Genomic DNA, 23,098 nt, shown 5'->3' with positions numbered 1-23,098 from the left:
TCAGATCTTTATCCACTTCCCCTTTTAAAAGCTGTTGTGGAGTCTGTTTCCCCAATGTTGTTGGTAGGATATTCCACTGTATTCCTTCGAACCTTTCCCTTTATTCTTTTACCCATCTTAAATTTAAGCCCTCTAGTTACCAATTAACTTGCCCATTTTCTCTAATCTCAGCTTTCGACCTCTCAGGCTTGCAACCTGTATTTTCTGAAGTATTATTTCATTTAATCGTTATTTAACCTGAAAATGTGATTGATTCTGACTTGTTGATTTTTATTGAATTCTGCTATGATTGTACAAACCATGGGGTAAATATTATTCCACAAGAACGAGAAATGAAAGTTCCATCTTCAAACTCTAAAGTTTCTAATTTAAAGTTTACATTGGATGCTGGCCTTTTTACTTACACATAAGTTTAAACTAAACCAAATGGAATTTGCGTATGGATCAGCCGTGCTCTAACTGGACAGTGGAATATGGTTGTGAGATTCCTGTTTCTGTGGATGGAAATCTGTTACTATGGCTGGTTGTAAAGTTGCTATGTGAAATGTTTAGGCAACCTCAAAATTCCAAACGAGCACAGGTTAACGGCTTAAGGCAGTCCTTTATTTGTCACTAATTGACTAGCTCATTCCAAGAGATCACTCATGGATAGCATGCAAAAAATGGAAAAGGGTTACAATAAGTTGGGGATATTATCCTGAGGTTGGGTTGAGGACCAAAGCTAAGAGAGAGAATTTTATTCTGCTGTATTGAAAGTGGGAATGCCAGATGTAGAGTGATGCCAGCCAAAATTGAAATGTTCCAAACTTTAGTGCTAACCTCCTTTTGTTTATGCAGCTTTAAAAAAAAAAAAAGTAATCATTTTGTAAACTGTATGGTAGATTCCTGTTCAGTACGATGGGCAGCTTTGGACATTTCCACAACCTTTTTCAAGTCATCATACTGCAGTCAAATTAGATTTGAATTGAGGGACAGTAAACCATTCTTGACTTCTCGTTCCTGCTTGTTTGTTAACTTGCCTGATACTGTGGACCAATTTGGCATTTCATTGTTGTGGCTTTAATTGGTCTTGTGGGATTGGCACATTTGCCCATCCTGAGTCTTTTGTCTGAGGGTTGAATGGGATTGGCACCTAACTGGAGAAATCCAAGTTTGAAGAGCCATTGCTGTCCTGATCTACTTGAATGGAAAGTGTACAGCAACACTTATGTTGTATTAACTGCAGCTGTATACCATAAGAACAAAAATGTGCTTCAGTTGTTTTCTCAAGTTTTAGTGCCTTCTATGTTTTAATCCAGGTTCTGCAAATACTTTATCTGTGATGTCAATAAAAAGTACATAAGAATGTCCCACTAGTGATAAAGACTAATATATGAGGACTAGGACTATATCCCATTGGTTCACAAATATATCTGCATTAATGCTGGTTAGGCTCCATTGCAGTTGAACTGTAAGCTCTGTAAACCAATTCCCCAACAATGTCATAACTCTGTTTAACTAAATTATGAAAAATACACAATGAATGAACAAAAATACAAGGATCTTAATGTAATATTTTAAACGGGGTCTTATGATTTAGATTACTTGCATCCAAAAATGCTTTCAGTTTGAAGTCCCTATTATCTACCTGGTATAATTCAAAATTGCAGTTCTTTCGTATCTTTCTTGGATGATCTTTTTTGTACTCAACAGGTGAGGAATGTTATTCTGGAATGGAATACTTTCAAGCACCATTATCTACACCAGGCACACTCGGGATGGGTGACCCATGTATATTTCAGAATAAAGCTCCTTCCATTCTCGCTAGTGTCCTTCAGCCAGCGAATAGCCTGTACTGCATCGTTGGAACGATTATTTGCCACGTCAGTCACCTTGTGATCTTTCTGAGAGAAATCACTTAAATGGTGTTGGTCGTGCCTATTAGAGTGAGGTTAAGACTGAAAACTCATTTTGTATAGGTCATCGAGAAAGGTGACATGATCCTGTTGGCTTGGGGTCAAATTTCGGTCTGCTAACTCACTGTATCTTTTTTAAAGTTTGGAACCATTGGTGATGTTGAGTAGAATATATCTTACCACAATTACCCAGCGACTCAGGGAAAGTTTATAAAGAGTGAAGTATTTCACTGACCTTGTAATAGACCTATGATTTATATCACTTGTGGAATAATTTTCTTACCCCATTGTCCTGCCTGGCATTATTGTCTTTGGCTTTGCTTGTGCTTCCTAATGTTCCTTATGGTGTTGTCATTTAACCTTTCCACTTTAAGGCTCCTGGTGACTTTGTGCAAACAGCAGAAAGTGCTGAAGACAGCCCTGCTATAGAAGATCAGTTGCTGGGGGAGGTATTAGATCAATCCTATTATTTTATGTGTGCATGCAGATAACACTGTGTGTTGCTCATATTTTCACACACTTAAAAAATCAATGTTTTCATGCTTCAAATGGCTTAGTTAGCAAATGGCCAATGTTGAATTGCTTAATAATCATACATTTTTTATAAAAATGGATTTTCTTTCTTTGTCTGAGGGTGCTAATGCCTTGCTGGGGTACAGTCATCCCACCTTATATTGCGTAACTAAGCGGCACGGTGGCACAATGGTTAGTGCTGCTGCTTCATTGCGCCAAGGACCCGGGTTCGATCCCTATGTGTGGAGTTTGCACACACTTCCTGTGTCTGCATGGGTCTCTCACCCACAACCCAAAGATGGACAGGGTCGGTGGATTGGCCACACTAAATTGCCCCTTAATTGGTAATTTTAAAAAAAAATAACCGTGTGTAAATAGTCTACTGCGAGTATTGGTGGCTGATAGCTGATCCATCCTCTCCTGGTGTCCCCACACACGTTTCCAGGAATGGATCATTAAGAGTTATCAAGATTAGGAGCTGCGACTGATTTTCTGCCGATAACACAGGGGTACTGAATGCTGTTGGAACGTATATGCTGCTGCAGTTCAAGGAACACAGGCTATGAGCCAAACCTGGAATCTTACTGGCCTATATCCTGCAGCTGTTCTAGGACTGGGCTGGCAGATAACCTGGCCGAACTCTTGAGGATAAAACATAACCCAGTCTAGGGTTATACATCATATAAATCTGTATTTGGACTATGCCTCAAAATCTTTCTCGTGGCTATACTGAAGATGTTGCAGACAGTCATAGAATTCCACGGTTTATTTATGCATTACGTTTCTTTGTGACTATATTCTTCAAAGTAATAGAGCACTTAGCACACTGAGCAAGATAGACTATATCTTAAAATACAGGTGGTGCCTCTGTTTGTTAGTGTTTTGTATATGATATGTCATTATCTTTTTCTTTTATCATGTAGACAGAAAGTGAGAGCGAAGAAGATGAAGGCGATTTGGACCTCAGTGAGTCCACACCCGAGAAGCAAATTGAGGATGAAACCAAATTCAATCTTTCTGTCAGTGGAGGTCAGTTTGTAGTAGTTTGAAATCTAAAATCATCCCTTTTATAAATCTCTTCACGCGACTCTTTTTGCTAAAGTTAATCAACCTTAAAAAAATCACTCCCAAAACTGACTGCATTTTTCATGAGGTAACTTAGTTAAAGCTGCGATGTGCCAAATCAAATCATCGAGAAGTTTATAACACCGAGGAAAACCCATCTGACTCATCATGTCTTGGTCAGTCCTTGCTATAGTAAATAGTATCTATGTGGCAGGATTTGCAAGTAATTGCACTGTAAAGCGGAACTAGTAAGCGGCAGGTATTCTATTGCAAATCTGCAGGGAAAGTAAGAATTAGTTGACGACAATTTAAAATCAAAGGTGCACTTTATAACTGAGCAAATGAGAGTAGCATTTGTAGTTCAGTCTTTTCCATGTAATGAAACATTTAAAATGAAGCTGTGAAACCTGTTCCCGCCTTTGATCTTGTCAGAGCTAAATTTCCTATCTCTCTTTCCTCAATCCCATGGCATCAGGTTTCCACACCCCAAAACAATATCATTTCTAACTCCAGATATCTACACATAGAAATTCATTCAACCTATAATCGCTAATAATGTCAATTTATCTGACCTTCCTTTTTGCTACCACAAAATAAAAATGAGAATAACACATGTTGGCTCCCATCTGGATTTGTCCATTTGCCCTTAATCCCTGTAGAAAGGCAAATTTTAGTCTTTAGGTGGCTTCAGACAGATCTGCAGTGGTGCTAACCACTGGGTCACCGTGCTGCCCCGTGAAATGTGAAAACAGAGGGAGTATTGGGAGTCAGGAGGAAAACTCAAGTTACTCCAACGCTTGTTGCCACAAGCAGCATCAGAAGTGGGGTATTTAGTCGCAACACACAGCTCCTCGCAACACTTTTCTGTTGTGCTGAAAAGCAGTTGACAGTTCGCATACCATTTACCGACTTAGTTTCATACCCTGAAGCAAGAACATAATTGAAATTGCATGCTAGGTTTGTGTCCGGCAAGGGAAAATATTAATTTACATTTTGCGTATATTTTAGTGTCCTTGTGATGTTTCAGGTACTAATGACCGCATTGGTTACTTTGTAAAGTGCAGTTACCTCAATATGAGTCATTACAGTAGCCAGTTTGTGTACACGGTGTCTCAAACTGCAAACCAATTAATTGCCAGTTGATCAGCTTTGAATGGTTAAGATTGATGAAGGGATGTCAAGTAGGACATTAGCAGAACTCGGAATAGTGCCATTGAGTTTTCTACATCCACTTGAACAGGCAGGGCCTCAGTTTAACGTTTCATCTGAAAGATGGCATTTCAGACAATACAGCACTCCATTAGTGCTGTACTTCAGGATTTATGGAATTAAGATATTTTGGTAAGATGAAACCTTTTTTAAAATTCCTTTCCATACCACAGATGTTGATGGCCTGATTACTCAAGCTTTGCTGACTGGCAACTTCGAAGGAGCCGTTGATCTCTGCTTGTACGATAATCGAATGGCAGATGCCATCATATTAGCAATAGCTGGAGGACAGGAACTTCTAGCTAAGACACAAAAAAAATACTTTGCCAAAACAAAAAGCAAGATCACCAGGGTAAGGTGGCTTCCATTCTGACTGTGTTTTGAACTTTAATACTTGGCTTCTGTGTTCTGACATTTTGCTTAAAATGTTTAGTTGATAGATGCTGTAGTTACAAGAGACTGGAAAGAGATTCTGCAGTCATGCGATCTTCAGAACTGGAAGGAAGCTTTGGCTGCCTTGTTGACGTACGCCAGGACTGATGAATTTGCTGCATTTTGTGGTGAGTAGTGTTGCTCTGTCCTGTATTCTGAAGTATTTGTCATCCTGTCTGATTGATTTGAATCAAATGACTCGAGCCACTGTGTGTTGGTCCTATAAGAGTGGTTGAATGCAATAAACAGAAATGCCATGCTTGTAGTAGAAGTATTTCTGCAGTATTCATGTACCTGAGGGGGGTCAGACACCATTGGTTTAATAAATGGAAACAGATTGCAATTAATAGGGTTTAATTTATTACATAGATTACATAGAATTTTTACATAGAATTTACAGTGCAGTAGGAGGCCATTCGGCCCATCCGGCTCTTGGAAAGAGCACCCTACCCCCTACCCAAGGTCAACCCCTCCACCCTATCCCCATAACTCAGTAACCCCACCCAACACTAAGGGCAATTTTGGACACTAAGGGCAATTTATCATGGCCAATCCACCTAACCCGTGCATCTTTGGATTGTGGGAGGAAACCGGAGCACCCGGAGAAAACCCACACACACACGGGGAGGATGTGCAGACTCCGCACAGACAGTGACCCAAGGCGGAATCGAACCTGGGACCCTGGTGCTATGAAGCAATTGTGCTAGCCACAATGCTACCATGCTGCCCATATATCTATTTTCTTTTAATAAATTATAAAATAGACATCAACTGCCTTAAATTTTCCTCTGCATATAGTTTACTATGTTCAAGGCCCAAGCGGCCTGCAACTGTGCTTCATTTCTCTACCCTCACTACTAACTCGGGGTGGCACAGTGGTTAGCACTACTCCAGGGTCCCAGGTTCAATCCCGGCCTTGGGTAACTGTCTGTTTGGAGTTTGCACTTTCTCCCCGTGTCTGCATGGGTTTCCTCCAACAGTACAAAAATGTGCAGGTTAGGTGGATTGGCCATGCTAAATTGCCCTTAGTATCCAAAGGTAAGGTGGGGTGGGGTTACGGGGGTAGGGTGGAGGCATGGCTCAAGTAGGGTGTTCTTTCCAAGGGCTGGTGCAGATTCGATGGGCTGAATCTTCCGCACTGTAAATTCTATGATTCTAACTCTTATGCCAATGGGTGGGTACAAGTGATTAGATACAGGAAATAGCAGGAATTCTGGAGCTGGACAGGAGCAGGGCATGGGGCGGGAGCAGAACAACATGCCCTGAAATATATTGTTCCAAAATTCTCCTGCTGTGTCATTTTCTAAGCTTCCACTCTGATATCAATTGTACTGAATTGGAAGACAAAGGTTTATTGTCAAGGAGTGAAAAAAGCAGGTCCAATCCCCGCCTTCTCACCTGAACTGTCCCAATCGCAAACCAGGCAGGAATTGAAATGAAATTAAAATCGCTTATTGTCACGAGTAGGCTTCAATAAAGTTACTGTGAAAAGCCCCTAGTCGCCACATTCCGATTGGAACAGCATGCAACATGTGTAGGTGATTAGTAACACCAGCTGGCAGTGTAATACATCTCCATTCTCAAAGCAATAGAGAAGTGGAATGCAAAATAAATTACACAAGGAAAATATTTTTTTGTTTTCTAAGTGCTTTTGCTTGTTTCCTTCCCAGATTTTTTGGGCACACGGTTAGAGAGTGAGGGGGATAGCAGCCTTCAAGCCCAAGCCTGCCTGTGCTATATCTGTGCTGGTAATGTGGAAAAACTAGTATCCTGTTGGGATAGAGCTCAGAATGGAAACTCACCTCTTGCTCTTCAGGTTAGTGACATTGAGATCTTTGGTGCAATGCAATTGTGGTTTTTTAAATAACAAATGTTAAGACAATAAGTTCTTGAAAGGGATCATAGTGGCTTGTTTGGACCTGTCTCCTATCTAATGATTTTAGCCCCCCTCCGAACTTAATGATCACCAACAGTACTTTATAGATTTCAGCCTCAGCCTCGTGTGAAATTGCAAGATTTAATAACACCCTACGAGCTGGTTTCACGTCATTGTCAATTGTCATTTGAACACTCTTTATTTCAGAGGCATAAATCTCTCTCCCAACTGTCTTTCCCCAACTTGAGTTTTTCTGATAACATGCTTTCTGTGTCCTAGGCGAGTGGAAAATATTTTCATTTATATTAAACTTGGTTGAGAATGTGGATGGGAAGCTCTTTTCCACCTGGTGCATTCAGATCCCCACTTGTCAACACCCTTCAAGTATTCCCACAAGCCCCATAAAGAGTTGCCTTTTAGTGCTTTACTCCAGAAGCACAGCTAAAATTGAGAATGCGGAGATGGATCCACCCAGTCCATGCCACTCTTAACTGTATTCCATCTTGCTAAAGGAAGAACCTGTGTTAATAGAGTGTCTATCAAGTCACTTCATAACTCCAATTTCTTCACATACAATCAATAAAATTGTGTTTGCTCCTGTTTTGTGAACAAGCACTTTTGCACACAGCAAAGTGCCATCAACAGAAATGAAGTGAATGAACAATTAATTATAATAATAATAACCTTTATTAGTGTCACAAGTAGGCTTACATTAACACTGCAATTAAGTTACTGCGAAAATCCTCTAGTTGCCTCACTATGGCCCCTATTCGGGTACACAGTGGGAGAATTCGGAATGTCCAATAGACCTAAGAAGCACATCTTTCGGGACTTGTGGGATATAATTGATTTTAATGGTGGCGATTGATCGAGTCATGCTGACCAGAATACTGGGATAAGGGCAGCACGGTGGCCTAGTGGTTAGCACAACCGCCTCACAGCGCTGAGGTCCCAGGTTCGATCCCGGCTCTGGGTTACTGTCCGTGTGGAGTTTGCACATTCTCCCCGTGTCTGCGTGGGTTTCGCCCCCACAACCCAAAAATGTGCAGAGTAGGTGGATTGGCCACGCTAAATTGACCCTTAATTGGAAAAAATGAATTGGCTACTCTAGATTTAAAAAAAAAGAATACTGGGATAACTCCCTTTTTGAATAGTGAAATGGCATCTTGAACACTTTGAAGTGAGAACAGGGAATGCTGGAACAACTCAGCAGATCTGGCAGCGTCTGTAAGGAGGTATAGCATAGTCAATATTTAGAGTACATTTTGGCTCTTCGTCAGAAGTGAGTTGGGCTGAATGTCAACTAGATTGTAATTGTCCCAGGAGTGGGGTTTGAATATTAAGAAGCCATCACCTTTCAGTGTTTTCTATTCCCATACAGACATTGTGTTAATTCCATAGAATCCCTACAGTGCAGAAGGAGGCCATTCTGTCCATTGACTCACCACTGACCCTCCTAAAGAGCACCCTAACTAGGCTCTATCCCCGTAACCTCACGTATTAACCATGGCCAATCAATCTAAACTGTACTCTTTGGACTGTATTAGGAAACTGAAGCACCCACAGGAAACCCATGCAAAATCCACACAGATAGTCACCCAAGGTCGGAATCGAACTCAGGTCTCTGACACTGTGAGGCAGAGGTGCTAACCATTGTGTCGCCCGAGTTGGGTGTTTGTATTATAGGTTCCATGTACAAAGTTTTTGATCAACGCTCAGCTTTATAGAATAATCGTCCAGTTGTATCAAAAACTGGTTTAGTAGTAGAACAGCAGTAGAAAAAAAAGATAGAAACACAAGGTGGAACTTTCACATCAGTGAGATATTTTTTGATCAGGTGGTTACTAATGCGAATGGAAAAACTGCTATGCGTATAAATTACATATTCTGTTACTCCTGACCCATGTCTCTCCCTAGCTACTGTAGATGGCTAAACCAGATAGTTTGAAATATTAATTTCCTGTTCAGTCTCAAGCTGAGTTTCTAGTCCCTATTCATTATTAGCTTGGCTTTCTTCCACCGACACAATATCCATGCCTTTATATGTCTGATTTCTCCAACCTCACCTTTCTCAGCCTTCTTTTCTCCATTGAATCCCTAAAGTGCAGAAGGAATCCATTCAGCCCATCGTGTCTGCACGGAACCCCCTGAAAGAGCACCCTAATAATAATAATCTTTATTAGTGTCACAAGTAGGCTTACATTAACACTGCAATGATGTTCCTGTGAAAATCCCCTAGTCGCCACACTCTGGCCCCCTACATTGAGGAAGAATTCAGAATGTCCAATTCACCTAACAGCACATCTTTCGGGACTTGTGGGAGGAAACCAGAGCACCCAGAGGAAACCCACGCAGACACAGGGAAAACGTGCAGACTCCGCACAGACAGTGACCCAAGCCAGGAATCAAACCTAGGCCCACTCTCCTCCCTATCCCTGTAACCCCACTTGCACACCGTTGAACATTAAGCAGCAGTTTTAGCATGGCCAATGCACCTAAACGACACATCTTTGGACAGTAGGAGGTAACCGGAACACCCAAAGGAAACTCTGCAGTCACGGGGCGAACGTGCAAACTCCAAATCTCTCTAAAACTCAGCTGCCCACATACTTATCCAACCACTAATTATCTCCATCATTGCTCACCTTTTTCTTCCAGAATAAATGTTAAAACCCCTCCTTGAAATGCTGACATGGCCTTGTCTCACTCCACTTGTGCAGCCTCCTTATATAGCCGTTGCCCTAATTCACCAATAGCTCTTCACCCCTCCCCCTCAGTCTTTTTTCAAATGGTGGCAGAGCTCAAATCTAGCTCTGCTGCCTGGTTCACCATTTCTTTTTTTTTTTTTTAAATTTAGATTAGCCAATTATTTTTTCCAATTAAGGGGCAATTTAGTGTGGCCAATCCACCTACTCTGCACATTTTTGGGTTGTGGGGGCGAAACCCACGCAGACACGGGGAGAATGTGTAAACTCCACACGGACAGTGACCCAGAGCCGGGATCGAACCTGGGACCTCAGCGCCGTGAGGCGGTTGTGCTAACCACTAGGCCACCGTGCTGCCCTCTCCATTTCTTAACCTTTCTATTTTTTGTTCCACCTTAGTAAAATTTTAAGCTGAAAAGATCCTTTCACTCCCTTCCTTTTGAACTCTGTTGTAATTTGCTCTGATATCTCTTGTTTGGCTAAATGTTAGATTTTGATCATGCTCCTGCAAAGTGCCTGGAGGGCATTTAATTAGATTAAAGGCACTGCATAAATACATGTTATTGCTATCAAAGGATCCTCCTCTTCCAACAACTTCTTTTTTTTTTTATAAATTTAGAGTACCCAATTATTTTTTCCAATTAAGGGGCAATTTAGCGTAGCCAATCCACCTATCCTGCACATCTTTGGGTTGTGGGGGTGAAACCCACGCAGACACGGGGAGAATGTGCAAACTCCTCACGGACAGTGACCCAGGGCCGGGATTCGAACCCGGGTCCTCAGCGCCGTAGGCAGCAATGCTAACCACTGTGCCACCGTGCCGCCCTTCCAACAACTTCTGAATGGTTTAGTGTGCAATGCGTTGCTGCTTACATATAAGAAACTGTAGCATGTGCAAAGTACCTTACAAGAACCCTTTGTGGATGTTGAGATTCATTGCAAACTTCAATTAAGCTCTTTAGACTTTGCAATATCTATAATTATTGGATACCGCCTCAATAATTTGGCCGAGCAGTGCTCCAGCTTCATAATACCCACACCATTGCAATAGGGTTAAAAGGCTTTGGACACAGCTGATTAGTACCACTTTCCACGTGATGGGACAGTTTCCCCAAAGTCTTCCTGTTTGCTAACCTCATGTTGTCATAGCAGAATTACTTTGTGCCATTGGCTGCATGAATTGTGGCATGACTCTGTGCACTGGGAATCTGTGACCCTGCATAAATTCTAAAAATGACTTTTTTTGGCCTCAGTAACTCCCAGGGTCAGGTTTGCAAGGCTTTGTTGTGGCTAACTTCAGTTACAGCCTAATTCCGAGAGAAGATTTTTCTAGCAGCAAGATTTTAATAGTTTTTTCTATATTTTTGTGTCCTCTGTTTTCAGGATCTGATTGAGAAAGTAGTGGTTTTGCGTAAAGCCATTGAACTTAGCCAAGGAACAAACAATAATGGAACGGGTGATGTCCTAGCAGAAAAGATGAGTCAATATGCTGGTCTGTTAGCTGCACAAGGAAGTCTGACTGCTGCTTTGTCTTATCTTCCTACTGATACCAATCAGGTAATACTTCAAGGTGTTTTAGCTTATTCTCCACTTTCCAGCCACATGTTTCTTGATGATTGAGGAAACCAGCTGTTTGAGCACATGTCTTCATGGGCCACATCAGTGGCAATTTTTAGTCGAGGGGAAGATTCGCAAAGAAATATTTTTACAATGCGCCTCGTAACTCATATTGTGGAGAGACAGAATTGCAACACATAACGTGTTGTTTTCCATATTTTGTTAGTTTTATAAATAGTGAAAGCAAATTAAGCTTTGGGTAACATCTGTGTTACTAGATTCTTGATTTCTTGGGATATATAAATGGTACAATGTCAGTAATATTAATGTGGATTACTCAAAAATACAAGTATGCACTGATCAAGGAGAACAAAAAAAAAAGCACATTTTACGCAAACTCTACATCTACCAAAACTTCACGTTCATCCAAAACTGAAATAATTGATCCATCCTAATTTCTTTCAGTGAATTGGTTATTTACTTTGACTTATGTCTAACACTTTTCATGTAGCTTAATACTGTGAATTGGCACTGGTTATTGAAATGGCCTGACATCTATTAAAATACAGGCCCCATATCAGCTCTGGAATATAAAGATTACCAAAAATGACAGCAAGTGGGATTCAAAATGATCATTTGCATTAAAATGGTCTCCTATATATATGTAAAAAATAAAATGGTACTAAAATTCTATCACATTTCATGTAATACAAATTACATCACTGCATTCTATTAGTATGACTCAACAGTGCAATTAGTTTGGGGAGGTATGGTGGTACAGTGGTTAATACTGCTGCCTCACGGTACCAAGGACCCAAGTTTGATCCTGGAAGTTTGCAAATTCTCCTCGTGTCTGCGTGGGTCTCACCCCCACAACCCAAAGATGTGCAGGGTACGTGGATTGGGCACACTAAATTGCCCCTTAATTGGAAAAAAGATGATTTTTATTTAAATTATAAAAAAACAGTGCAATTAGTTTTTATACATTTCTTTCAAAGTTAAATTGAAGTTAAAGTGCATAAAACAGCATTGCATGATTCATAACATCTGTAACCATTACATTATTCTGGTTGTAAATTATTTTAGAAAGCACACCTGAGTTATCCATAGTTATATTTCTGCTTGGCGCTAAATTTAAATTACTTCCAAACAGTGAGTACCAACCATGCTGATAGTTTGGAATTTATCTTCTACTACATAACGTTTGCTCTGATTTTGACTTCAGGACTTGGCTTTTCATTTATGTTTCCCCTCTTCCCCCATGCAATGTTGCACAGGATAGTCCTTTTAATGAGTATTTCTTTTGTTTGTTGCTTATTTCCTCTCACCCATTTTAGGAAGGAAGTAACAGTCAAGAGAGTTGTAGTAATAGTGAGCAAATGGGCAGCATCAAGTCTATTCACATCTGCATTATTGCAAAATAAATGACGAGAGAAAAATATTCTTGTTGATGCAGAATAAACGTACTTAGTTTCACAACTTTAAAAAAAGAAACTTTTTAGGAGATGTGATGATGACAGAGTTTGTCGCTGTGACACACAAAGGAAGGTAAAGGGAAACCTTTGATGACAGCTCCTCTGAAAATGAAAAGCTTTCATTTTGAAGAAGCTCATAAATCTATCTTTATCCCCCTTCATTTTTATTTATTTCTTCATCTTCTTTCAACAAGTTGACGATCCTGCAGTTGCGAGACAGACTGTTCCGTGCCCAAGGTGAGCAGGTAGCTGGGCAGGAATTGACTTCTTTTCCACATGGAAAGCATCAAGTTCCAAGAGGTCGAGCCAACTCCAACCATTCACACATCCCAGGGCAGTTGCAGCAACAAGCACCGACCCAGCAATACTATGCACAGGTGAGGCAGCTTCTTCACAGTTTGGTTAAGTTTAGGCATGCATACATTTTTCATATTGTGTAGAATCTTTTTGAGATGTAAATTCAGAAAGGCTTGGCTTTTGGGTAAGATTCCTCTTTATTAAATTTACTTCCTATGCTGATCAGGTAGATGGTTTAGTAAACATATTAGCAGTAAAGTATGGACCAAAATATATGCTTGTACTGTGCAGTATCTAACTATGATAGCATAACTCAGGGTTGTAATAACTTGTGATCTTATTTGGGTGATGTCTTTTGCCCATATGGTCCTGTCCACTGCTCCAGTCTTTTTGAAGGTAGACTTGATTTTCATAGTTCACATAGACAGTGTGATAATGAAGATGGAAGGACGCATTTAATTATAATAACTATAGGGGCTGGTTTAACTCACTTGGCTAAATCGCTGGCTTTTAAAGCAGACCAAGCAGGCCAGCAGCACGGTTCGATTCCCGTACCAGCCTCCCCGGGCAGGCGCCGGAATGTGGCGACTAGGGGCTTTTCACAGTAACTTCATTGAAGCCTACTCGTGACAATAAGCAATTTTCATTTCATTTTTCATTTTATTTCATTTCATTAAGTAGATCTTAAAAGAAAAACTGGTGTAGCTCAAAGTGGAAAGACACTTCTGGCATGTGTCCTAGAATTTGGGGCCTCACGGTAGCATGGTGGTTAGCATCAATGCTTCACAGCTCCAGGGTCCCAGGTTCGATTCCCGGCTGGGTCACTGTCTGTGTGGAGTCTGCACGTCCTCCCCGTGTGTGCGTGGGTTTCCTCCGGGTGCTCCGGTTTCCTCCCACAGTCCAAAGATGTGCGGGTTAGGTGGATTGGCCATGCTAAATTGCCCGTAGTGTAAGGTTAATGGGGGGATTGTTGGGTTACGGGTATACGGGTTACGTGGGTTTAAGTAGGGTGATCATTGCTCGGCACAACATCGAGGGCCGAAGGGCCTGTTCTGTGCTGTACTGTTCTATCTATGTAATTCTGAAGGCAATAGAGGGGTTTCAATGACAATATCTCAAACGTTATTAGATTTTCAATTTGTGCCAGAAGTCTAGAGGGTTGTTGACATATCACCTCTGTTCCAAAAAATGAAAGGAATAAACCAAGTAACTATAGAACAGTCAGCCTAACGTCAGTGGTAAGCTCTTGGAGGTCATAATGCAAAGTAAGGTAAATATTTGCCTAGAAAAACATAAATTAATTAAAGACAGTGTGGATTGTAAAAAGCAAGTTTATTTGACAAATTTTGTCGTTTTTGAGGAAATTGACAATGTGAAGTAATCTCTATGTAAATGCATTTTTAGTAAGGTGCCATCTAAGAGCCTCAATCAAATTATGCCACAGTTAATGAATTGGACGGATATACATGACAGATGAAATTTGTGGATCATCCATTCAGTTGCATTTTGTAAATTGCTTCCGTTTCTGGACATCCTTCTTGGGTAATGATGCCAAGACCATGGAAAAGTGTATAAGAATTTTGCTAATATAAATAAATAAATAATTAATCTTTATTGTCTCAAGTAGGCTTACATTAACACTGCAATTAAGTTACTGTGAAAAGCCCCTAGTAGCCACATTCCGGCACCTGTTCGGGTACACAGAGGGAGAATTCAGAATTCTCAGCTGGTACGGTAATTGAACCCGTGCTGCTGGCCTTGTTTTGCATCACAAACCAGCTGTCTAGCCCACTGAGTTATATAATGCAGCTTGCATTCTCTGGCACATTGACAGAACATAAATAAATAACTTTCATTTATGAATCACCTTCCATAACTGTAGGGTGTCCTAAGATGCTTTACAGTCAAGTACTTTTTTTTTTTTTTTTTTTAAATAATTTTTATTGAAATTTTTCGATACAAACATTTACCCCTACTACATTTTAAATTATAACACAACAAATCCCCCCTGGAATATCCTCCCCACGCCCTCCCCCCCGCGCGCACCCCCCCACCCTCCCCCCCCCCCCCCCCCCCCCCCCCCCCCGCGCTACCAGTCTAGCAACCAAACCGTTTTTCCCTTTCTGCCGATGGCCTCGGGCAGTCATTGCCCGCGACCCCCCGCTGACGTGCTCCCTTCGTTGCTATCCCCCCCCCCCCCCTCCCTTCCCCCCCCCCCCTTTCTCCCCGGGTTGCTGCTGTTTCGGCCTCCAGTTCCTATCTCTGATCCAGAAAGTCAAGGAAGGGCTGCCACCGCCGGAAGAACCCCCGTACCGACCCTCTCAGGGCGAATTTGATTCTTTCCAATTGGATGAAGCTTGCCATGTCGTTTAACCAGGTGTTAACACTTGGTGGCCTTGTGTCCCTCCACTGAATCAAGATCCTTCTCCGAGCTACCAAGGACGCAAAGGCCAATATTCCGGCCTCCCCTGCCTCTTGTACTCCTGGCTCCACCCCAACCCCAAAAATCGCTAGCCCCCACCCTGGTTTGACCCTGGTTCCCACCACTCTCGATACCGTCCCCGCCACCCCCTCCCAGAACTCTTCCAGTGCCGGGCACATCCAGAACATATGTACATGGTTCGCAGGGCTTCCCGAACACCTAACACACCTGTCCTCACCCCCGAAGAACCGACTCATCCTAGTCCCCGTCATATGGGCTCTATGCAGCACCTTAAATTGGATGAGGCCCAACCTTGCGCACGACGACGACGAATTGACCCTCTCTAAGGCATCCGCCCATGTCCCATCTTCTATCTGCTCTCCCAGCTCCGCTTCCCACTTGTCTTTCAGCTCCTCTATCGATACCTCCTCCACCTCCTGCATTATTTTGTAGATGTCCGAGACCTTCCCTTCTCCGACCCAGACCCCTGACAGCACCCTATCACTCACCCCTCTATCGGGTAGCAAGGGAAATCCTTCCACCTGTCGTCTGGCAAATGCCTTCACCTGCAGGTATCTAAACGTGTTCCCCGGGGGGAGCTCAAATTTCTCCTCCAGCTCTCCCAGGCTCGCAAACCTCCCCTCTATGAACATGTCCCTCAGTTGCCTGATGCCCGCCCTGTGCCAGCTCTGGAATCCCCCGCCAGTGTTCCCCGGGACAAATCTGTGGTTCCCTCTCAGTGGCGCCGCCATCAGACCCCCCACTTCCCCCCTGTGTCGCCTCCACTGCCCCCAGATTTTAAGGGTGGCCGCCACTACCGGACTCGTGGTATACCTTGTGGGGGGGAGCGGCCATGGTGCCGTTACTAGCGCCCCCAGGCTTGTATTGCCGCAGGACGCCCTCTCCATACGTTTCCAAGCTGCCCCCTCCCCCTCCATCACCCACTTGCGCACCATCGATGCGTTCGCCGCCCAGTAGTATCCAGAAAGATTGGGTAGCGCTAATCCTCCACTGTCCCTACTCCGTTCCAAGAAAATCCTTCTCACTCTAGGGGTGCCATGTGCCCACACATAGCCCATAATGCTGCTAGTTACCTTCTTGAAGAAGGCCCTGGGGAGAAAGATGGGCAAGCACTGGAACAGAAACAAGAACCTCGGGAGGACCGTCATTTTGACTGACTGCACCCTCCCTGCTAGCGACAGCGGTACCATGTCCCACCTCTTGAACTCCTCCTCCATCTGCTCCACCAGCCTTGAAAAGTTCAGCTTGTGGAGGGTCCCCCAGTTCCTTGCCACCTGCACCCCTAAGTACCTGAAGCTCTTTACTGCTCTCTTAAAGGGGAGCCGCCCAATTCCCTCCCCCTGATCTCCCGGGTGTATCACAAAGACCTCACTTTTACCCACATTTAATTTATATCCCGAAAAGTCCCCAAACTCCGCTAGTATTTCCATTACCTCCGGCATTCCCCCTTCCGGGTCTGCCACATACAACAACAAATCATCCGCATAGAGTGATACCCGATGTTCCTCCCCTCCCCTTGTCAGTCCTCTCCACCCCCCTGAACCCCTCAGTGCCATCGCCAACGGTTCGATCGCTAATGCAAATAGTAAGGGGGATAGGGGGCATCCCTGCCTGGTACCTCGATGGAGCCCAAAATACTCTGACCTCCTCCCGTTTGTAACCACACTCGCCATCGGGGCCGAATACAGCAGCTTCACCCACTTGATAAATCCCTCCCCAAACCCAAACCGTTCCAGCGTCTCCCACAGGTATTCCCACTCCACCCTATCGAATGCCTTCTCCGCATCCAGTGCTACCACTATCTCAGCCTCCCCCTCCACTGCTGGCATCATAATCACATTCAACAGTCTCCGGACATTTGTGTTAAGTTGTCGTCCCTTTACGAACCCCGTCTGGTCCTCATGGATTACCCCTGGCACACAATCCTCTATTCTGGTTGCCAGGACCTTTGCCAACAGTTTGGCATCTACATTCAAGAGGGAGATAGGCCTGTAGGACCCGCACTGTACAGGGTCTTTGTCCCGCTTCAGGATCAAGGAGATCAGGGCCTGTGACATTGTCGGGGGCAGAACCCCCCCCTCTCGCGCCTCATTGAAGGCTCGCACCAGCACTGGACCCACCAAGTCCACATACTTCTTATAAAATTCCACCGGGAACCCATCCGGCCCCGGCGCCTTCCCCGCCTGCATCTGGCCTATCCCTTTAACTAGCTCCTGCAGCTCTATCGGCGCCCCCAGCCCCTCCACCCGTTCCTCCTGGACCTTTGGGAACCTCAATCTATCGAGGAAGTTCTCCATTCCCCCCCTCCTCCTGGGCGGCTCAGACCGGTACAGTTCCCTGTAGAAATCCCTGAAGACCCCGTTCACCTCTTGCCCCTTCTGCACTACGTTCCCTCCCTTCTCTCTCACTCCCCCAATCTCTCTGGCTGCATCTCGCTTGCGCAGCTGGTGTGCCAGCATCCTGCTCGCCTTTTCCCCGTACTCATAGACCGCGCCCTGTGCCCTTCTCCATTGCGTCTCCGCCTTCCTAGTGGTCAGTAGGTCAAACTGGGCCTGTAAACTGCGCCGCTCCCTCAACAGCCCCTCCTCTGGTGTCTCCGCATATCTCCTGTCCACTTCTATAAGTTCCCCCACCAGTCTCTCCCTCTCCTGCCTCTCCTTCCTTTCTCTGTGTGCCCTTATGGAGATCAGCTCTCCTCTGATCACTGCTTTCAGGGCCTCCCAGACTATCCCCACCTTCACCTCGCCCGTGTCGTTCGTGCCCAGATATCTCTCAATGCCCTTCCGGACCCTTCCGCACACCTCATCGTCCGCCAGCAGCCCCACATCCAGGCGCCACAACGGGCGCTGGTCCCGTGCTTCCCCCAGTTCTACCTCTACCCAGTGTGGTGCATGGTCCGAAATCGCAATGGCCGAGTACTCCGTGTCCTGCACTCTCGAAATCAGCCCCCTGCTCAGTACAAAAAAGTCTATTCTGGAGTACACCCTGTGGACGTGGGAGAAAAAAGAATACTCCCTCGCCCTTGGCCTGCCAAATCTCCAAGGGTCTACCCCCCCCATCTGCTCCATGAACCCCCTTAGCACCTCTGCCGCTGCCGGCCTCCTATTCGTCCTGGAACTCGATCTGTCCAGCCCAGGGTCGAGCACTGTATTGAAGTCCCCCCCCATGATCAGGCCCCCTGCCTCCAGACCCGGAATGAGGCCCAACAGGCGCCTCATAAAACCCGCGTCATCCCAATTCGGGGCATACACATTCACCAGCACCACATTCTCTCCCTGCAGCCTACCCTTCACCATCACGTACCTACCCTCCTTATCTGCTACCACCTGCGCCGCCACGAACGACACCCTCTTTCCCACCAAAATCGCCACCCCCCGGTTCTTTGCGTCCAAGCCTGAGTGGAACACCTGTCCCACCCACCCCCTTCTCAGGCGTACCTGGTCTACTACTCTCAAGTGAGTCTCCTGCAACATTGCCACATCCGCCTGCAGTCCCTTTAGGTGTGAAAAAACCCTTGATCTCTTGACCGGCCCATTCAGCCCCCTCACGTTCCAAGTAATCAACCGGGTCGCGGAGCGACCCGTCCCTTTCCCCTGTCTATTAGCCATGTCCTGTCCCCTGTTCGCCCCGGGTCGACCCTCCCCTTCTGACCCGTTCCCCATGGCGATGGCCCCTCCCCCTCTCTCCTCCCGTTCTTCCCTTCCCGTCCTCGGCCTTTCCAGCAGCAACCCGGTATCCCCCCGTAACCCCCCTTCCCCCCCCCCCCCCCCCCCCCCCCCCTGGCTAGGACCCCTCCTAGCCGCGGTGTATCCACCATCGTACTCCCGAGAGTCAGCTGGTTTTCGCTGACCCGGCTGCCCCTGCCACACTCCGACTCCTCCCGATGTGGGGGGGGAGGGGCCTCCCCCCCCCCTTGCCATCCCTCTCTGACCCCGCTTCAGCGCGGGAAAAGCCGCCATTGCTGGCCACACCCCCCTCTTCTCTCCTCCCCCTTCCTCCGTCCCGCGCGCGGGAAACAGGGGAAAGCCCGCGCTTTCGCCCGGCCACACCCTACCCCGCCATCTTCAATTCCACCCCCGTCCCCATCCAAGCCCATAAAGAAGCCCCCTTAAAACGAGAGGAAGAAAAAGAGAAAAAGAAAACACGCATAACCAACTTGCACCCCCCCCGTCCCGCCTCCCCAACTTAACAATATAACAATATAAATAACAAATCTCAAATAAATACATAAATACATAACTATGCCTGCATAACTAAATAACTACCCAATAATAACGTATTTAACCATCACCCTCCATCGAACAGAACAGTAACCATAACCCTTAAAGAACAGATCAAAAAACAGTAAAAAAGCCCCCCCTACAACAACAATAATTAAGGGAAGTTGGCAACGGGAAGAGACACACAAAAAGGAACAAAGAAACCCCCCATAACACAAGTTTCAAAGGAACCAAACGATCCATCAACTTTAACCAAGTTCCGACCTGGCCTAAGAAAGACATGGGCCACTTGATCAGTCAAGGGTACTCGGGCGGCCTCGACCGCCGGCGTTCCCAAGTTCTAGTTCAGGTCCAGCTTTTCCTCCCGAACAAAAGTCCATGCCTCCTCTGGGGTCTCAAAGTAATGGTGCTGGTCCTTGTAGGTGACCCACAAACGCGCTGGCTGCAGCATTCCGAACTTGATCCTCTTTGCGTGCAGCACCGCCTTCGTCCGGTTAAACCGGGCCCGCCGCTTTGCCACCTCCGCACTCCAGTCCTGATATATCCGCACCGTCGAATTCTCCCATTTGCTGCTTTTCTCCCTCTTGGCCCACCTCAGCACTTTCTCCCGATCACAGAAACGCTGGAATCGCACCAGCACCGCCCTCGGGGGCTCGTTCGCCCTAGGCCGCCTAGCCATGACCCGATATGCTTCTTCCAGCTCCAGGGGCGATGGACCGGCCCCCTCTCCCATCAGGGAGCTCAGCATCTCCGCTACATATTTCGGGAGATCAGGCCCCTCCAGGCCTTCTGCTAGGCCCAGGATCCTCAAGTTCTTCCGCCTCATTCGAGTGTCCAGCTCCTCAAAGCGGCTCTGCCATTTCAGGTGGAGTGCCTCGTGCACCTCCACCTTTCCCACGAGGACCGTGGCCTCCTCCTCCCTTGCAGTCATCTCCTGCTGCAGCTCTCTTATCGACGCCTCTTGGGTCGCCTGGGCCCCCATCAGCCTTGTGGTCGTCGCGTTCATAGACTCTAAGAGTTCCACTTTCAGCTCCGTAAAACACCGGAGGAGAGCGGCCTGCTGCTCCTCCGCCCATTTTCTCCAATCTTCTAGTGCGCCACCGGCCGCCATTTTGGTCCTCTTCCCCCGCTTTTTTCGGGGAGCTGCTGCCGCTTTTTTTGTCGCCCCACTCCGAGTACCGACCATAAAGTTGGTCTCACTCTCCTCAGGGAGCCTTCCCCCACCGGGATTTGTCTTTACAGTACCGTCGGGGCCCTCCAATCGGCCCTTAAACACCTTTGTCGCAGGAGCTGCCAAATGTGCGACTTAGCTGGTCATAGCCGCAACCGGAAGTCAGTCAAGTACTTTTTGAAGTATTATCGCCATTGTAATTTTAGGAAATGCAGCAGGCAATTTGCATGTAGCAATTCAATAATGACCAGATCATCCGTTTCAGGTGTTGGTTAAAGGGTAGATGTTGGCCAGAACACCTTGCAGTTCTATGAAAAAGTACCAGGGGATCTTTTACATCCACTTGAGAGGACAGATGGGGCCACAATTTTAAAAAATATATATTTTATTCAAGGCATTTTCACATATACACACAAAAATCAGAAGAACAACAGAACAATTCAACGAACAACCACACCCACTTGCCCCATAACATCAACCTCCACATTTTGCCTTCCCCATTTTGACCCCCTTGCTCCCTCCCCTCAGTCTTTTGGTCTCCTTACTTGAGAAAGGATGTACTGGCACGCGGGGGGTGTGCAGAGGAGATTCACTAGGTTGATTCCGGAGTTGAGAGAGGATTAGCTTATGAGGAGAGACGGAGTAAACTGGGACTATACTCATTGGAATTAGAAGAATATGGGGGGATCTTCTAGAAACACATAAAATTATGATGGGAATAGATAGGATAGAAGCAGGGAGGTTGTTTCCACTGGCGGTAAACTAGAACTAGGGGGCCTAGTCCTAAATCTGCTTCCCTTTATTTTGAGGCCGTGTTGAGGGTTGTGAATCTGGAATTCCGGCCCTGTGAAGTAGTTGAGGCTACCTCGTTAGATGTTTTTAAGGCAAAGGTAGGTAGATTTTTGAACAGTAAAGGAATAAAAGGTTACAGTGAGCAGGCGGGTAAGTGGAGCTAAGTCCACAAAAAGATCAGCTATGATCTTATTGAATGACGGAGCAGGCTCGAGGGGTTTACTCCTGCTTCTAGTTTTTAGAACATAGAACATACAGTTCAGAAGGAGGCCATTCAGTCCATCGAGTCTGCACCGACCCACTTAAACCCTCACTTCCACCCTATGTTCTTATATCTTCCGCCACCCGAAATATCGCCATCTCTGGACTCGGAACCACCTCCAAACCCAGCAACTCGGATATTACGTCCAAGAACCCATGCCAGAACCCCCTCAGAACATGTGGACGTGATTCACAGGCCCCCACCACCCACACCTATCCTCCACCCCCACAAAGAAGCTACACATCCTCGCCACCATCATATGAGCCCTATGCACCACATTAAACTGGATGAGACTTAGCATTGTACACGATGAGGACGTTCACGCCCCGCAAGGCCTCCATGCACGCTTCGGCCCCCACCTCCCCTCCTAGCTCCTCTCATTTACACTTGATATCATTCACCATGGCTCCCTTTCACTCTATCAACTCCTTAGAGACATCTAACACCTTGCTCTACCCTATTTCATCCTTCAACAGCACCTTGTCCTGCAACCCAGGACGGCAGGCCAGAAACATACGGCACCTCTCTCCTTACAAAGTCCCGAACCTGCAGATATCTAAAGCCATTCGCTCTGGGTAACTCGTATACTCTTCCTCCAGGTCTTCCAGCCCCGCAAATGTGCCTCGTATATAAAGTCCCCAAAGCGCTCAATCCTTCCCTGCTGCCAACCCCTAAACTTCGCATCCAACCCCGCCGGCACAAGCCGATCGGAGCCAACACCAACGTCCTCTCCAGCCCCACATGTTGCGGCCACTGCCCTACACCCTTGGAACCATTACTACCACTGGGCTCACTGAGTACCTGGCTGGCGAGAATGGTAAAGGCGCCAAGAACAAAGCCCTCAAACACGTACCCCTGCACGATGCTACCTCCACCCACCTCCCCACATGGACCCCTCCCCCACGACCGATTTCCTTACCATAGCAATGATCGCCGTCCTATAATAGTTCATCATGCTCGGCAATACCATCACCACCACTACCTCCACCTCCTGCCCTCCGAAATTATCACGATTACATTGAGTGGTCTCCTCGCATTCATCAACAACTGCCTCTCATTAACAAAACCCATCTGATCCTTGCCTATCACCTCGGCACAGTCCTTTGGCATCTACATAGTGATATCGGACATTATGACCCACACTGCCATTGATCCCTTCCCAACTGCGCCACACCAACCACACCCA

The 23,098-nt window shown here is 45.8% G+C and overlaps 1 protein-coding gene across 8 annotated transcripts in view; it reads left to right on the top strand.

The window, feature by feature from the left end:
* The window catches only part of sec31a (SEC31 homolog A, COPII coat complex component), a 133,527-nt gene that overhangs the window by 60,521 nt on the left and 49,908 nt on the right, over window positions 1-23,098 (top strand). For 7 of the 8 annotated variants that reach the window (XM_038791674.1, XM_038791679.1, XM_038791680.1 and 4 more), the window contains exons 14-20: window positions 2,270-2,344; window positions 3,332-3,437; window positions 4,856-5,034; window positions 5,116-5,242; window positions 6,785-6,930; window positions 11,079-11,252; window positions 12,922-13,104. In XM_038791674.1, coding sequence (XP_038647602.1) covers window positions 2,270-2,344; window positions 3,332-3,437; window positions 4,856-5,034; window positions 5,116-5,242; window positions 6,785-6,930; window positions 11,079-11,252; window positions 12,922-13,104 — 990 coding nt within the window. The remainder of the gene's footprint in view (window positions 1-2,269; window positions 2,345-3,331; window positions 3,438-4,855; window positions 5,035-5,115; window positions 5,243-6,784; window positions 6,931-11,078; window positions 11,253-12,921; window positions 13,105-23,098) is intronic. The other variant, XM_038791676.1, reaches the window with a different exon arrangement.

Source organism: Scyliorhinus canicula, chromosome 3 (genome assembly GCF_902713615.1).
Source record: "Scyliorhinus canicula chromosome 3, sScyCan1.1, whole genome shotgun sequence".
NCBI lineage: Eukaryota > Metazoa > Chordata > Chondrichthyes > Carcharhiniformes > Scyliorhinidae > Scyliorhinus > Scyliorhinus canicula.
This window is presented reverse-complemented; position numbering and strand designations above follow the sequence as displayed.